The 16,987-nt window shown below is 53.0% G+C and overlaps 1 protein-coding gene across 4 annotated transcripts in view; it reads left to right on the top strand.

Annotated features, from left to right (window-relative positions):
* PTPRA (protein tyrosine phosphatase receptor type A) overlaps positions 1–16,987 on the top strand; it is a 150,148-nt gene that overhangs the window by 104,338 nt on the left and 28,823 nt on the right. For 3 of the 4 annotated variants that reach the window (XM_075420274.1, XM_075420272.1, XM_075420273.1), the window contains 2 exons: positions 14,966–15,044; positions 15,442–15,804. In XM_075420274.1, coding sequence (XP_075276389.1) covers positions 14,966–15,044; positions 15,442–15,804 — 442 coding nt within the window. Of the gene's footprint in view, positions 1–3,067; positions 3,261–14,965; positions 15,045–15,441; positions 15,805–16,987 lie in introns of all 4 variants that reach the window. The other variant, XM_075420275.1, reaches the window with a different exon arrangement.

The raw sequence follows: 16,987 nt of genomic DNA, 5'->3' as shown, positions 1-16,987 counted from the left end.
AATCACATTTCTAGAGAATGAACGCTGCATTGAATATATCCCCAGTGCTGCTGGTGAATGGGAGAAGAGACTGGCTCACGGAGTGCAGTTACATCAGTACAGGCTGGGGCTGACCTGCTGGAGAGCAGCTCTGCGGAGAGGGACTGGGAGTGCTGGGGGACGACAGGGTGACCATGAGCCAGCAGAGTGCCCTGGGTGCCAAGAAGGCCAATGGGATCCTGGGGTGCATCAAGAGGAGTGTGGCCAGCAGGTCGAGGGAGGTTCTCCTCCCCCTCTACTCTGCCCTGGGGAGGCCCCATCTGGAGTCCTGTGTCCAGTGCTGGGCTCCCCAGTTCAAGAAAGATGAGGAGCTACTGGAGAGAGTCCAGCGGAGGGCTACGAGGATGAGGAGGGAACTGGAGCATCTCTCCTATGAGGAGAGGCTGAGGGAGCTGGGCTTGTTCAGCCTGGAGAAGAGAAGGCTGCGAGGGGACCTTAGAAATGCCTCTAAATATCTGCAGGGTGGGGGTCAGGAGGACGGGGCCAGACTCTTTCCAGTGGTGCCCAGCGACAGGACAAGGGGCAACGGGCACAAACTGAAGCAGAGGAAGCTCCAGCTGAACAGGAGGAAGAACTTCTTCCCTCTGAGGGTGATGGAGCCCTGGCCCAGGCTGCCCAGGGAGGCTGTGGAGTCTCCTTCTCTGGAGATATTCCAACCCCGCCTGGGCGCGGTGCTGTGCAGCCTGCTCTGGGTGACCCTGCTTGGGCAGGGGGTTGGGCTGGGTGACCCACAGAGGTCCCTGCCAACCCTGACCATTCTGTGATTCTGTGACTCTGTGAGTCGCGAGCTGGGGGCTTGCACCTGCGAGACTTCAGGAGATGCTGCTAAAGAAAAAAACTGAATCCCATTGATTTTCCTGCCTCGGAGGGGGGAAAAAAGTGATTCCTTAATTCTTCTTCAAGCACTTTGCTTTCCACCCTTCGCAGGGAAGGGGCGATCGACACCGGTGCAGCGCTGGTCCTGGGGCAGCCTGGGGAAGAGCCCTCACCCGAGTCATCAGCTGAATTGCCAGCATTAATCCCCTGGAACCAGGAGCTGATGAGGTGTAATTAGGCCATGGGAGGGTAATTGCTAGGAGCTCCATCCAGCCTTGCCTTCTGGAAAGCCCCTCGATGCTTTTGGGCTGTCCTTTGCCGGCGGCTCTTGCTGTGGATGTGAAGTCCCCATTGCTGGTGCTACAGGGAGAGCGCAGCCCGGCAGCTTCACAGGCTTTTTATTTATACAGTAATTTTTTTCTCCAGTTATTTCTCCTAGTTTAAGAAGTAGGGGCTGGCATACTTGCTATAAATTGGGATGACCAAAGATTGTTTCTTTTTTGATTAGCCTGCTGTAGGTGACCCTGCTTCGGCAGGAGGGTTGGACTAGATGACCCACAGAGGTCCCTTCCAGCCCCGACCACTCTGTGATTCTGTGATTTTCTGGTGGGTCACATATGATCTACCATTCCTCCAGCTTTGAATACCTCCGTCAGAGCTGACAATGTCGCATTTGGATCCGAATTTCCCCTGCAGCCTGTTTTCCTCACGGCCTTCGGCTGGGCCAAAGACGCTCGTGGAGCAGCATCCTTGCTGTCAGCCGGGCGGGAGCTGCAGTCTCTGGCTCACCCCCAACTGATTATTCGGTGTTTCCCACTTCAGACATTTACATTTTACTTGCTTAAAGCTTGCTGCTTTTAGGAGAGAACTCTTCCCTCCTCCCTCTTCCTTGGACCTGAAGTTTTAGCTCCAGCTGCTGAAATCCTGTGCTGGGACGGGGCTCAAAAGTCACAGCTCAGAAGCTCCGCTGTAAACTCCGCCAGGTTTACAGAATCACAGAGTCACAGAGTCACACAGAATGGTCAGGATTGGCAGGGACCTCTGTGGGTCACCCAGTCCAACCCCCTGCCCAAGCAGGGTCACCCAGAGCAGGCTGCACAGCACCGCGTCCAGGCAGTTTAGGGCACCACAGCCCTTGTGCTGGAAGATGCCGGCACCGCTCCGCTCCTGCCCTTCCCCAGGACAAAGCCAAGGCCGTGCCTGAGCCCAGGGCATGGCTTTCCCCAGCAAATTGGTTTGCACTGGGAATTTCAACCTCTGCAGCTGCTTCGGAGGCGGTGGCTCCTGGTCCCCGTCAGCGGAGCGGGCTGAGGTTGTGCATCGTGCCGTGGCCCTGGGTGACAGAGAAATACAGAGTCTGCCATTGCAGTAACGAAGATTATTAGTTATTAACACAGTCTTGGTCCCTGGCCCAGCTTGTTTATCGCCGCCTCATCCTCTCGGTAGATTCGCTGTCCGGTGAGGGTGGAAAAACGAAGGCGTTTGGATGCGGTGATTTTTCAGAGCAGCATCGCTCTGGTTTGCAGCTCCGGAATTACCCATCAGGCCATTTCCCTTTCGCCTGGAAATACGCTCTGGTAGCTTATTTGCGGGTTGTGTTGAAAAAACTCTGGTGTCTGGCAGCACAACTGCTCCCAGCCAGACTTTTCAGCTTGAAGCCTTCAGCGGAGGACGTGCCTCGAAACGCTTTTGGCGCTCGAGTGAAAGTCAAGAGAGGAAAACGTCTGCAACTCCGGTTCCCCTCGCTTCCAAACCTCGTTTATAGACCCTCGCAGCCACTGGTAAAATTGTGCTTCTGGTTTCTTTCTCTGGCAAACTGCGACAGAAACAGAGTTCATGCGAGATGCCGGGGATGCAGCCCTGGCCCCGCTCTGGCTATCGACAATTGTACAGCATCCTCGACCCTTTTTTTCCAGTCTAATACATATGTAAATATATGTAAAGAGTAAAGACTGTTCCACCGAGTCTTGCACATTCTTTTTAAAAAGAAGGAAAACAAGCTGAATTTCCAGGGAATTTGCAAGCTGAATTTTAAGACCCGTACATAAAAAACCCCCAAAGGCGGCTGGCGGCGGTCGCTGATGGTGACCGAGGCGTCGCTTTCTGCCCTCTTTATTTTCCCGGCGCTCGCAATCGTAATGTCATTAACATGGAGCTTTTTGCGAACCGGAGTATATCGTAATTAGCAGCCTCTGATTTTTTTTTTTTCTAGTTTCATAATCAGTGATCTCGGCTACACCAGAAGTGTTACTGTGGCAACAGGGCTGAACCGAGCAGCGGTGCAGAATTACCGCAGGTAAATTGGTGATTTGACGGCTCCGGGGCACTTTCCTAGCCCCGGGGCTGCTCCGTGGGACGGGCTGGCTGCTTCCCGCACCCTACAGGTGTCCCGGGCGGATTTCAGGGTAAGCACAACCAGCGATTAAGCTGCATGACCGAACGCATGCGTTTTAATTGGAGCTTAGCCTCTGTAATGAGATTTTTAAGGCTGTCATGCGAATGATCCCCTCCGACACCTTTGTTGTAAGTAGGATGCTCTGACCGCTCGCTGCCCGGACGCTCCGGCTCCTGGCTTGGTCTCGGCTTGGAGATGGTCCTGCAGAAGGGGCTGAGCCCAAAAGAAAGGCTTTGGGGTTTTTTTAGATCTATTTTTTTTTGTTTACACCTTGTTTCTCCTCCCCATGTACCGTTTGCTCACTCTCTGAAAGGCGGCTGGCTAGGCAGGGGTATTGTTAGGCTAAATAACGGCCATGCTTCGTCCTGATTCCTCAGGCAAGATCGATCAGTCCTTTACCTAGCCGGTAGCTACTCATGTTTTCTTTGTAACTGTTACAAATGATGCCTGGGACAAAGAAGGGGGCACACTAAAAGGGAATATTTAAAGAAATATATTCCTCTATGACTTGACTCTTTTTTTAAATTATTTATGAATTCATTATTTTGAATAATGAGATGAACCAGCTTCGCTCGAGCCTTCTATGAGCCAGCAGTGTGCCCTGGGTGCCAAGAAGGCCAATGGGATCCTGGGGTGCATCAAGACGAGGGTGTCCAGCAGGTCGAGGGAGGTTCTCCTTCCCCTCTGCTCTGCCCTAGTGAGGTCCCATCTGGAGTCCTGTGTCCAGTTCTGGGCTCCCCCGTGCAAGAAAGATGAGGAGCTACTGGAGAGAGTCCAGCAGAGGGCTACGAGGATGAGGAGGGGACTGGAACATCTCTCCTCCGAGGAGAGGCTGAGGGAGCTGGGCTTGTTCAGCCTGGAGAAGAGAAGGCTGAGAGGGGACCTTCGAAATGCCTCTAAATATCTGCAGGGTGGGTGTCAGGAGGACGGGGCCAGACTCTTTCCAGTGGTGCCCAGCGACAGGACAAGGGGCAACGGGCACAAACTGAAGCAGAGGAAGCTCCAGCTGAAGATGAGGAAGAACTTCTTCCCTCTGAGGGTGATGGAGCCCTGGCCCAGGCTGCCCAGGGAGGCTGTGGAGACTCCTGCTCTGGAGATATTCCAGCCCCGCCTGGCCGCGGTGCTGTGCAGCCTGCTGTGGGTGACCCTGCTTGGGCAGGGGGTTGGGCTGGGTGACCCACAGAGGTCCCTGCCAACCCCGAACATTCTGTGATTCTGTGATTCTGGGCAGCGACCCTCTACTTCCCAGCACCACGCTGCAGCTGCGATGCCTGTCCCGCAGCTCAAGGCACACCGGGAGACCATGGTTTTAGGTCTCATCCTGCATCTTCATCCTCCCTGACAGCTCCCTTGGGCTTCACTCACCACTCTCCTTTCATTAGAACTTCACCTTCTCTCAGTGTTAACCTGTCCCACCTTGGTGCTGCATCCTTTAGGAAACCCTCTCCAGCTGGTCATTCTCCATTGCTACAGGTCCAAGAAGCTCTTCATCCCCTTTCATCTCCCTCCACAATTTATTCCCTGACCCATCCCGGTTTATTCTGCGCATGGTGAGACGCGCAAGAGCGACCGGCACGTGCTCCCACGATCAGACAGCCGCAGCGCTGGCAGAAGAGAGTGGCTGAGGGCAAATTAAACCCATCCTAATTATGAGGGTTATTAGGAAAATTATTATTAGGAAAATAATTGGACGTATTTGTAGTTCTTCCCCTCCGAGGCACTCGGGACGGCTTCCAGGTGGTGACTCCGGTGGCTGTGCCGGCAGTGCAGCCAGGAGTGCCCGGCCGTGCAGCTCGAGGGCCAAGGGCTGGAGATCATCGAGTTCCTCGGTCTTGGAGGTGCCACTGATCTGCCCCTGGCATAGCCGGGGACGGAGCCTGAGTCTCCTGGCTTTTACTTCTCAATTTTTAGCATGAGACCATCGAGTTTCTAGGCTCTATGTTAGTGTTTGCTGGTTTTTAAACATACAGAGAGCGATTTCTTTCCTAAAAGCAAGGCAATACAGAAAAGTAAGAACTGGTGTGATGCAACTACGGAGGACAGATGTCCATAGTCAACATTTCTGCATCTCTTTAGGAGCCTGAACTATTTCATGTCCGGATTATTTAACCACTCACATTCATTGGTGTTTTTCTCTGCTTTTTTTGCTTAAAACTTCATCAGTTTAGTTCTCCTATCGTCTAACTGAGATAACAGCTCCCTAGTCTTGGGGCTTCTCTAGGAGGCTCGCTTGTCGGTCTTGAGATGCTCCGGGCTCCTGTGGAGGAGTCCGTGATGGGTTCATTTCCTCTGAGTGGCTTTGGGGCTCTTCGTTAGTGGCTGCTTGGAGGTGAGGGTTGTCTCGTACAGGGCAAAGGGCTGTCGTGGTGTGCGGTAACTGGGGATTGATTGTTCACTGAGTGCCAGCGTAGAGCTGGAGGAATGCTGGTGGGATCCCAAGATATGTCCTGCTCAGTGGAGGGATCTCCTTCTCATGTTGTCTTATTCCACAATGAGCTTAAATCCCAGCAGGTTTGCCTGCTGAAAACTTTGCAGGGCTGTAAGTTACAAAATCACAGAGTGGTTGAGGTGAGAAGGGACCTGTGGAGAGCATCTGGTCCAACCCCCCTGCTCAAGCAGGGCCACCCAGAGCCAGTTGCCCAGGACCATGTCCAGACAGACTTTCAGTATCTCTGAGGATGGAGGCCCTACAACCTCCCCGAGCAACCTGTCCCAGTGCTCCATCACCCTCACACCCAAAAAGCGTTCCCTGATGTTCAGAGGGACCCTCCTGTGTCCCAGTTTGTGCCCATGGCCCCTTGTCCCGTCGCTGGGCACCACTGGAAAGAGCCTGGCTCTGTCCTCCTTGCGCCCTCCCTCCAGGTGTTTACAGACATTGGTGAGACCCCCGGAGCCTTCTCTTCTCCAGGCTGAGCAGTCCCAGCTCTCTCCACCTTTCCTCATACGTGAGGTGCTCCAGTCCCCGAATCATCTTCGTGGCCCTTTGCTGGAATCTCTCCAGTCTGTCCATGTCTCTCTTGTACTGGGGAGCCCAGCACTGGACCCAGTACTCCAGGTGTGGTGTCACCAGTGCTGAGATGGGGAAGGATCACTTCCCTCGACCTGCTGGCCATGCTTTGTTTAATGCAGCTGTTGCATGGTAAGCCCAAGACACCACCGGCCGGACGCCTTTGCCACAAGAGCACCTGGCTGGCTCATGGTCAGCTTGGTGTCCACCAGGACCCCCAGGTCCTTTCCTGTCAAGCTGCTTTCCAGCTGGGTGGCCCCAGCAGATACTGGTGCCCAGGGTTGTTCCCCCCAGGGGCAGGACTTTGCACTTCTCCTTGTTGAGCTTCATGAGGTCCCCGTTAGCCCATTTCTCCAGCCTGGTGAGGTCCCTCTGGATGGCAGCTCGACCCTCTGGTGTATCAGCCACTCCTCCCAGTTTGGTGTCACCAGCAAGCTTGCTGAGGGTGCACTCAGCCCCATCTTCCTGGTCATTAATGAAGATGTTGAAGAGGACTGGACCCAGTAAGTTATTCTTAACTGTGGTCTCAAAGGTCCTTGCAAACATTTCTCAATAATTAAACCTGTGTCATTTATTCAGAGAATAAAAAAGCCAATCTGAGGCCCTCTCTGTGGTGGGTCAGGCTGAAGCACAGGGATTTCCAGGTTTTGGCGGCAGAGGTAGGAGGGGAGCTTGGGGAACCTCCTTCCAAGGTCTGGCTGGAGATCACCTGATCCTCTCCACATCTACGCACGGTGGTTTCACAGCCATTGCTGCTGTCAGGGCGTGCTTCGAGAGCCTGCACAATCAGCGTGGGGTGGACTAACATCTCACTGAAGATTACCTCTGTGAAGACGACTGATGCTGGTTCAGGCCATCAGTTTTTAACACCATCCTAACAGTGCTAGCTATTTCTGGATGTCCAGAAGCTCAGGTGGGAGTAGGGTCGGGTTCCCTCCACACGGATACATCGCCGTGTTGCGCTTTGAAAGAGGACGGTACGCTCGTCTGTTGGGCTGAAGGCCCCAGTGATGATCCGAGGGCTGGAGCCCCTCTGCTGGGAGGAAAGGCTGGGAGAGCTGGGGCTGCTCAGCCTGGGGAGGAGAAGGACAAGGGGAGACCTTGGAGCAGCTGCCAGTGCCTGGAGGGGCTGCGAGAGAGCTGGAGAGGGGCTGGGACAAGGGCAGGGGGTGATGGGACAAGGAGTGATGGCTTTGAGCTGAAAGAGGGGAGGTTTAGGTTAGGTGTAAGGAAGAAATTCTTCACCACGAGGGTGGTGAGGCCCTGGCCCAGGCTGCCCAGAGAAGCTGTGGCTGCCCCCTCCCTGGCAGGGCTCAAGGCCAGGTTGGATGGGGCTGGGAGCAGCCTGGGCTGGTGGAAGGGGTTGGAACGGGATGGTCTGTAGGGTCCCTTCCCACCCAAACCACACCATGAGTCAGTATCGAGGTGCAGGAGAGCGGTGGTTTGTTGAAGGTTGGGCAGGTGGAGAAGGCAACACCCCGAGCCCTTGCCACAGGCTGGTCCTCGTCACGCGCCGTTTGTGACAGCAGCTTTCGCTTGTGTGGAAGCTGCCTGTTTATTTAAAAGCAAAAAAAATAATAAAAGAAGAAAATGAAGTGGATGTTCAGAAAGGGTGAATGGTTGCTGTGATTCATCTTTTCTGTTGAAGAGTGGAGAAGGCGAGGGTGGGGTGGGGGAGTGATGCTCAGTGACACATCGAAGGCCTCGCTTCAGCTCCGGGGACGCACGCGAGGAGTGAGTCACGGCGTCGCAGCGCGGCGAAACCCCTTTCCCTCCCGACACTCGGCGGCTCCTGTCCCCGCGATGCCCAGCTCGCCGCAGCCTTTGGCCGTCCCGGCGCGGTTCGGAGCCGAAGCGGCTCGTTGCGCGGTGTTAACGAACAGAAGAAATCAGTGCGCGGTGTAAGGAGCCCCCCTGCAAGATGCTTGGCCCCAGGGTGATTTCTTCTAGGAGCCCAGGCTTTGCTTTCCGTCACGGGGCTCATCCTGACCGTTATTTTTATATAGATTTTTATACATCTCATCGAACGCGGGAGGTTTGGGATTACGGGGAAAGGTAACCCGGTGCCGGGGGAATCGTTCTGCCATCGGACGAGCGCCTGGGCAGCTCTCTGCCGCGGATCGGAGCTCTGGTGGGAGGCTGCAAAACCACAAAAGGGATTTAAAAGGAGCAGGGAGCGGGAGAGGGAACAGCAGGTTTGTTTTCCAGGGCGGCTGAGCCGTGCTGATGGCTTGCTGCCACCAAAAATTAAAAAAAAACAACAGCCAACAACAAAAAAAGACCTTTTTCCCCTTTCTTTATGCTCCTGCTTGTTCTCGTCCTACTGTGAGCTGCTTCAAAGAGCTTATCGGTGCAAACGCTAACCTTGCTCCTAGTTTTGCCCTCTTCCCTGCCAAATAAAAGAAGAAAAATGCACAATTTTTTTTAATTTTCCCTGCGGTTGGGGCCAGCACAAGGTAGTCGGGTGGTCTCGGTTGAGCCAGTACATTTTAGCGTCCTGCTTATAGCAGTGGTGGTTTCTGGGGTCCCGGAAAGCCGGGAAGAATTAGGGTCGTGTCTCCTCCTTGGATACTGAAAAAGATTGCCTCATTTTCCAGGAATTAGGAGTATGTCAGAGGTGGGGGTAAATCCTGCCTTTGATTGTGGGCACCTGTATCCGGGTGGGATCTGGGCAGTTTCTGCAGCGCTAAATACAAATTCTTTGCTTTCTGGAAGCGCGGGGAGGTGGCCCTGCAGCCAGACCACCCGACCGCAGCAGCGTGCACAGGGACCAGTTTTATGCCGCTTCTTACTTTATAAAGAGATTATTGCCTTTTTTTTTTTCCCCCTCCCCAATATCAATCATCTTGACGAGATCTGCTTATTTTAAAGCGCACATCCTGCGGCCCAAAACCCGACCTTTCCTACAAGAAGGTCCCAAGCAGCGTACGGGAGAGGGCAATGCACATGCACCTTATATATATATATGTGTGTGTGTGTGTGTGTGTGTGTGTATACATGTATATACATATATATACATATACATACATATATATGTATATATCCACATGTATATACATATATATGTGTATATATATACACACATGTATATATACATATACATATGCATACATACATACACATATATGTATATGCATACATATATACACATATACATATATATGTATATATACATATACATATGCATACATATATACACATGTATATATACATATACATATGCATACATATATATACATATGTATATACATATATATACGCATATACATACATATATATGTATATGTACACATGTATATACATACATATATATACATATGCATACATATATATACATATACATACATATATATGTATATATACACATGTATATACATATATATGTGTATATATATACACATGTATATATACATATACATATGCATACATATATACACATGTACGTATACATATGCATACATATATACACATATACATACATATATACATATACATACATATATACGTATATATGCATGTATATACATATATATGTGTATATATACATATATATACACACACATACATGAAAATATATGTATATGTACATGTATATATACATACACACACACACACACACACACACATGAAAATAGATAGTATTGCTGGCGACACCGGTAGCGATTATTCGGGTTTCTGCCCCGACTTTCGAAAAGGAAGGTTTGCATCGAAGACGCGACGCGGAGCATCCCACCCCGGCGGGGCAGCGATGCCGAAGCCGGCTCCGTTCTCCTCGGCAGAGCCGGCGCCGTGACGTCAGGGTGTTTTTCTGCAGAGCTCGCAGGATGTCGCGGCCGGCCAAGAGCTGTGTTTATGTTGATAACATTACAAGTATTTCCTCTGCGTTTCCGAAACCGGCAGGGAGGGAGCCGAGGGGGAAGGGAGACTCGGGTTTCTCCAGCTTTGGGGTAGGACTCTCGAGGCCTTTTATGTTAAGAAGCGGGTAACGGCGTACCGCTGGCATTTATTAATAACCGCGTTTGGGAATAGGGAGTGTTTAATAGCAGGGGCTGGGAGCCGGGAGCCGGGCTGGCACAGCCCTCCCCTGGCGCAGGGCTCTTTCGCTTGCTCTCTGCCCCGGATCTGGTTTTAAGCTGATAAAGCCGTGCTGGCAGCTGATTGCCGGTCGCGGGAGCGGCTCCCGGCATTTTTGTGTAGTGATCTGCACAGCAAGGCGTGATGCTCCCGGGGCTGCCCGGCGTCCTGTTGCTTTTGACATTCACGGCAATAAAGCCATAAAACTCAGCATCCGCACGGACCGCCTGCATCCAGCTTTCTTCATGAAAACAGGGCGAGGCATGGGGAAATTCGGTGTTCTCTCCCCTCGCCAACCCTTTCAACCCGATCCACTCATAGATCAGTGAACGTATGAGACGTGATTGTGTCCAGTTCTGGGCTCCCCAGTTCAAGAAAGATGAGGAGCTACTGGAGAGAGTCCAGCGGAGGGCTACGAGGATGAGGAGGGGACTGGAGCATCTCTCCTACGAGGAGAGGCTGAGGGAGCTGGGCTTGTTCAGCCTGGAGAAGAGAAGGCTGCGAGGGGACCTTCGAAATGCCTCTAAATATCTGCAGGGTGGGGGTCAGGAGGACGGGGCCAGACTCTTTCCAGTGGTGCCCAGCGACAGGACAAGGGGCAACGGGCACAAACTGAAGCAGAGGAAGCTCCAGCTGAAGATGAGGAAGAACTTCTTCCCTCTGAGGGTGACGGAGCCCTGGCCCAGGCTGCCCAGGGAGGCTGTGGAGTCTCCTTCTCTGGAGATATTCCAGCCCCGCCTGGCCGCGGTGCTGTGCAGCCTGCGCTGGGTGACCCTGCTTGGGCAGGGGGTTGGGCTGGGTGACCCACAAAGGTCCCTTCCAACCCCTGTCATTCTGTCATTCTGTCATTCTGTGATTCTGTGATGATATCAAGGGGGTTTTAAAGGCAGGCAGCTGCCTGCCCGCTGGTGTAACTCCAGGGCCTCGGTGCTGCGCTGCCGGCTCAGCAAAAGAGGGACCTGCATCAACGGTTGGACTCAATGATCTTCAGGTCTTTTCCAACATAAATGAGTCTGTGATTCTATGATCATCCCACCATCTTGAAGGTGTTTTGCAGATGGTACCTGTGGCCTGTCCAGGAATCACCTGTAGCTCTCATCCATAGAATCAGAATCACTGAGGTTGGAAAGGACCTCTAAGATCATCAGGTCCAACCATCAACCCAACACCACCATGCCTGCTAAACCATGTCGATACTGCAATCACTGTCGCAGAAATAAAACCAACCTCTTTTACTGTATGTGGGTCACTTCCCTGTACCGGAGGGCGGAAAAAAGAGGAGATTCACAGCTTTTCATTCCTTCCACCCACCCTCCATGTCCTGCTTTTGATACCAAGGGAAAATATGTTGGGGATGGTGCAGAAGAGCTTCGGAGGCCAGCAGGATGTTCAGCTTTTGGCCTTAGAGGGGGGCTGCGGGGTCGGTATGGGCTAACCCACCGGTCTTTCCATCCTTACCTTCCTCAAAAGGACACCAGGGACCACAGACAGGAGAGGAACCGGGTCTCCTGGGCTCCAGTCCCAGCTCTGCCACCCCTTTGCTGAGTGACTATGAACAAGTTGTCATTCTCACAGAATCACAGAATGTTCAGGGTTGGAAGGGACCTCTGTGGGTAACCCAGTCCAACCCCCTGCCCAAGCAGGGTCACCCAGAGCAGGCTGCACAGGACTGCGTCCAGGTAGGTCTTGAATATCTCCAGAGAAGGAGACTCCACAGCCTCCCTGGGCAGCCTGTTCCAGTGGTCCGTCACCCTCAGAGTGAAGAAGTTCTCCTGGTATCTGAGGTGTGCTGCAAGAGCTGGAGCTGCCAGCATAAAAGATCCTTGAAGCCATTAAGAAAGGCTTGGGAGAAGTTAAGATCTGTATGGTTTTCCAGAGACCGGGCAATTATGGACCATGCAGAGAGGAGGAAGACCTCAGTGTGAGGAGCCAGTGGGATGCCAACGCGGTGGGAGCGTCCCCATTAGCAGCTGGTTTGTCTGCTCTCGGGGAAGACGGCTGCTGCAGAGCTAGTGCAGACGTAGCTGTGGGAATCCCAAATGAAGGTGATCCCAAAGGAACAGGAATCCCAAATGAACGGGAGTCCCAAATGAACATGATCCCAAATGAGCATGATCCCAAAGGAACTGGAACTCTTGTTTGGAGAAGCAGGGTGGGAGGAAGAGGAGAGGACCCACATCCACCTGCGAGAATGGCTTCTCTCTACAAATCTTCATCAAAACACAGCGAACAGTCACTTTTTCTCCTAGTAGTCTTCACAGAAGAGCCAGGTCGTTCCCTTTGCCTCGTTACTCTTTGCTCGTTGCGGTAGCGATGGGTTCCCGGCGAGGGAAGCGGTTGCGGTAACGCGACCTTGGCGCCTTCAGCAGCCCCTGCGAGGTTTCGGGAGCTTCTCCGTGCCGCCGTTACGTTCGTTGGGGGATTCAGCGTGGACTTAGGGTCCTCCCGCCTTCACGCGTGGGTCCGGTCGCGAGGAGCGCGCTGTTTCCCCGGGTTTCCGCGGTGGGATGCTCGGAGGATCTGTCTCCTGCAGCGAGTTGCTTTCGTTCTCGCTGGCGGCGCGGCTTTGTGTTGCTTGCAGTTCAACACGGGGAGGACACGAGCTCGCTTTCCTACACTATGGGGGTGGGAAACCTCTCTAACTTCGGACCAGCTCAGCTCCAGAGTGTGATTACCTGTCAGGTGGCCTCAGCAAGCACCAGGAGTGGAGCCTGCCATGGAAACCCTACCAGCTGTGGGTTTTCCAGACATCTCACCCTGGAGCGGGGCCTCGGGGAGGTGTTGCAGGACCAGCCCCGCTCTCACCAGCGTTGGGAGCATCGAATTGGTTCAAATTCATCCAGACAGATATTTTAACTGGCGATGAAATCCGCTGGAAAATCGGCTCCTCGCACCAGTGGGACCTCTTGGAGAAAGGCCTGCCCTGCTCACGGCAGCAGGGCTGGCCGTGGAGAGAACCGAAGGAAAGCTCTTATCTCCAGAGCTTGGTTTCCTTCTGGTTCAGGGTTTGTCTGACCTTTTGGTCACTGAATAAGTTCGATTTTTGCCAGGTTTTCTTTGGGGGGAGGGAGGAAAAACATGTAAATGGGTGGTGCTGGTGGGAGGATACTCCCGGGTGGGGTGGGGAGGTTCTTGTATTTCTGATACCGCTTCCAGCACGTTGATGACTTTAGTGTTGTCTTTTTGCCCGGAGTTTGGGATGGGTCTAGATTGAAGCAGATTTAAATAAACAGAACGAGAACAAACAACACGAGATGTATTTAGGAGGAGGAGGCTTAGAACGCGTATCGGGAATAAAACCCTTTCTTGGCAGCGTGTCGAGTTGACTTGGCGGCGAGATCCTGCAGCCTTCTCCCAGGAGATGCTGAAGATGCAAATGGACGCGTGACAAAAGCCTGAAGGACAGGAGAGAGTCATACGGCAGCTGCCGGTCAGCGGCACGTAGCAGAGCCGTCACCCAGCCCTCTCCGGGCTTGTCGCAGATGCGAGATGCTGGCCCGACCTCGGGAGGCCCCGGGCTCCAGGGCTTGGCAGCTTTGGGCTCTCTTCTGGCCAGGACGATGACGTCCCACATCTTGCTGTCATTTACCTCAGCCTCTGGATCCGTATCTGTTAGGGAGGAGAGAACAATACGCATTTCTCAGGAGCTTTTGGAGGTCTACAGAGGAAAGAAATCACCGTAAAACCTTGTATTTAAAAGGGCTGGGGAGGAAAGCCTGGGGGAATCAACTTTACTGATGTCATCGTCCTGTAATTCTGCAGGACTTTTCCTGGGAAGAACCCTACAGTACAACGAACGTGCAGCCTGCGCTTGCAGATGGTCGTGGATTATTGCTTACGGGTTTTTGTTTCGTCCGCCGCCGGACATTTTGGACCAAGGCTCCTTGCCGTGGCCTTCATGTGCGTTGCGTTTCAGTTTGCTCAAAGTACACTCGTTTGCAGACCCTTCTATGAACACGTTGTTAATTACCGTTAAGACCAGGTACTTATCTGTGGTGCTGGGCTTCGCAGCACGTTCGGATACTTACAAATATCTGCAGGGTGGGGGTCAGGAGGATGGGGCCAAGCTCTTTTCAGTGGTGCCCAGCGACAGGACAAGGGGCAATGGGCACAAACTGAAGCAGAGGAAGCTCCAGCTGAAGATGAGGAAGAACTTCTTCCCTCTGAGGGTGATGGAGCCCTGGCCCAGGCTGCCCAGGGAGGTTGTGGAGTCTCCTTCTCTGGAGATATTCCAGACCCACCTGGACACGGTCCTCTACAGCCTACTGTAGGTGACCCGGCTGCGGCAGGAGGGTTGGACTAGATGACCCACAGAGGTCCCTTCCAACCCTTACCATTCTGTGATTCTGTGATTCTGCGTTCCTCTCCCACAGCTGGCTCATTCTCTGCTTCATCACTGGTCACCTTTGCTGGTGCACCAGGCTGGGATCTCTCCGTGCGCCCTCCCGTTCGGGACGTGCGAACATATCAGTAAATCCTTCCCACCCGCGTGCCTGCAGGGACTCCAGCCACACCTCCTCTCCTCGCTTCCAGCTCTACACACGCAAGACGCGCAGTGGCATCCCCAGTTTGAATTCTTTTGGGATGAATGTTGCACGAGGGTTGAAATAACTGTTCTCCGCTCTCTTCCCCAGGTCAACATGGATTTGTGGTTCTTCCTCCTTTTGCTCGGAAGTGGCCTGATAAGCGTAGGTGCTAACAACGTGACGACAGGTAAACCGCCCTCGTTGTCTCCTCTCTTTTGTCCCGAAATCACCTTTAGGATCAAAGGAGTAAGCGCTCACATGCTTCGTGACTTACCCTTGCTGCCCTCCACTTAACCATGATAGAAGGTGTCAAAAAGAGGGTGGTGGGCTGCAGGTGGTTATAAATCAACATCATTATTGATCCTCTCTTTCAGGGGCTCTAAGCTCTGTACGTCCTCGATATCATAACTGCTCTTACGGGGCGTACCTCACCATGCCATGCGCAGCGTTCTCTGTCCTGGACTGGGGATTTTCTGGCTGTTTTATCCTTGTAGTTACAGTCTCATGAATCTCCAGCATCTAAACCCCGCAGTGCTGCAGAAAGGTATCTCATGGAGGTTCCCTTGTGCTTTCTTCTCTTGCAGAGCCACCCACGACAGTGCCCACCTCCCCCAGGAGCCCCAGCAAAGCTCCTACAGCACGTCCTGAGGATGGGACTACGACGAGCACCAACAGCTTCAACGTTAGCACTCCAGTGACTGTTCCTACCATGGCGTCAAAGCCGCCTACAACCACAGCCACCAGGATCTCCCCCAACACCACCGCTGTCAGCCTCAACACCTCCACCTTGGGGACAACCGTACCCGAGTCTCCGACCACCTCCCTGCTACCCAGCGTGACGCCGTCTGCTCCCCGCACCTCTCTCCCCAGCACAGAAGTGGAGGTGACGGAGAGGAATTTCAGTGCGACGGTGACGACGCAAGAGACCTCTTCTGCTGCCCACAACGGTAGGCATCTCCTTCACCTCTGCTTCTCCAGGTCACCCTGCCTCCTGGTTTGTTTCTTTCCTCTTCTCATGTTTTGCTGAACAAAAGGGAAGGAGAAGACACTTTGGGATGAACGGGTGATATGAAATAATACAACTCCCTGAAGTGGCCAGATCAGAAGAGATTTATCCTACCGAAGATCTGGGCTTCTTGCCAAGATGTTGGGGCACCAGAAACCCTAGGATCTCCTTCCACTTTTGTCACAGACGAATTTCGTTGCTTTTTGTGGTTTCCGGAGTGTGAAACAGGGCTGGTGCTGCACAGCTCCCAGGTGCTGGCAGAAATGTTGACCTGTAACGGGTCTGTGTAGGCAACAGCAATAAATCACTCCGAGCTGCCGCTCAGCTGCAGAGCTTGGGTTATCCGGAGTGTTGCTACGCTTATTGGTGGTTTTGGTAGCCACCATGGGCTCGAGCCATGCTTTTTGGCACGGTGCAAGCACACACAAAACAAGGCAGTCCCTGTGCCGAAGGATTTAAGGCTTAGACTAGAGGTGGCCAACCAGGGGTGAGATCTGGCTCCTGGGGAAAGCTGGTGAGTTGGCTCGTTATCCAAAATCAGCCGAGCTGGGGGTGAAGGACGACGTGGTAGGACGGTGCTGGCCCAACTGGTAGGGGAAGCTGTGCGCTCCACCCGATGGCTGCTGAACTGCTTGCAGGCACGAGCCGCACGTGGTTTGATAAACCATCTGAAGGGGCTCTCTCCACCGTGACGAGCACCAGGAGCAAGGCGATGAGGTCTGATGGAGCAGAGCATTCCATGCGCTGGATGTCTTGGTCTTGCATTTGCCAGAACATCCGATGATGGGGTGGATGCCCCATCCCTAGAAGTGTTCAAGACCGGGTTGGATGGGGCTCTGAGCAACCTGATCCAGCTGAAGACGTTGTAGAGGGTTGGACTAGATGGCCTTTAGAGGTCTCTTCCAACCCAAACCATTCAGTGATTCTGTGCTTACATTATCAGCTTTTTCCCCATTACTTCGGCTACTTTGATCTTCGAAAGGTCTGGATGAGCAGGAGTTGTCTCTGTTGCCATCCTGCTGTCATTCCTGTCTCGGCACATCATAAAAGTGGCCCTTAAGAGTGTAGTTTGGCTCCTCAGTGTAGGTTAAGAGTGAAAATCAGACAAAAAGAGGCTGAGGTGA

This window comes from Opisthocomus hoazin, chromosome 5 (assembly GCF_030867145.1).
Source record: "Opisthocomus hoazin isolate bOpiHoa1 chromosome 5, bOpiHoa1.hap1, whole genome shotgun sequence".
Classification (NCBI taxonomy): domain Eukaryota; kingdom Metazoa; phylum Chordata; class Aves; order Opisthocomiformes; family Opisthocomidae; genus Opisthocomus; species Opisthocomus hoazin.
Note: the sequence above shows the minus strand (reverse complement) of the source record. Positions and strands in the feature narration are given on the sequence as shown.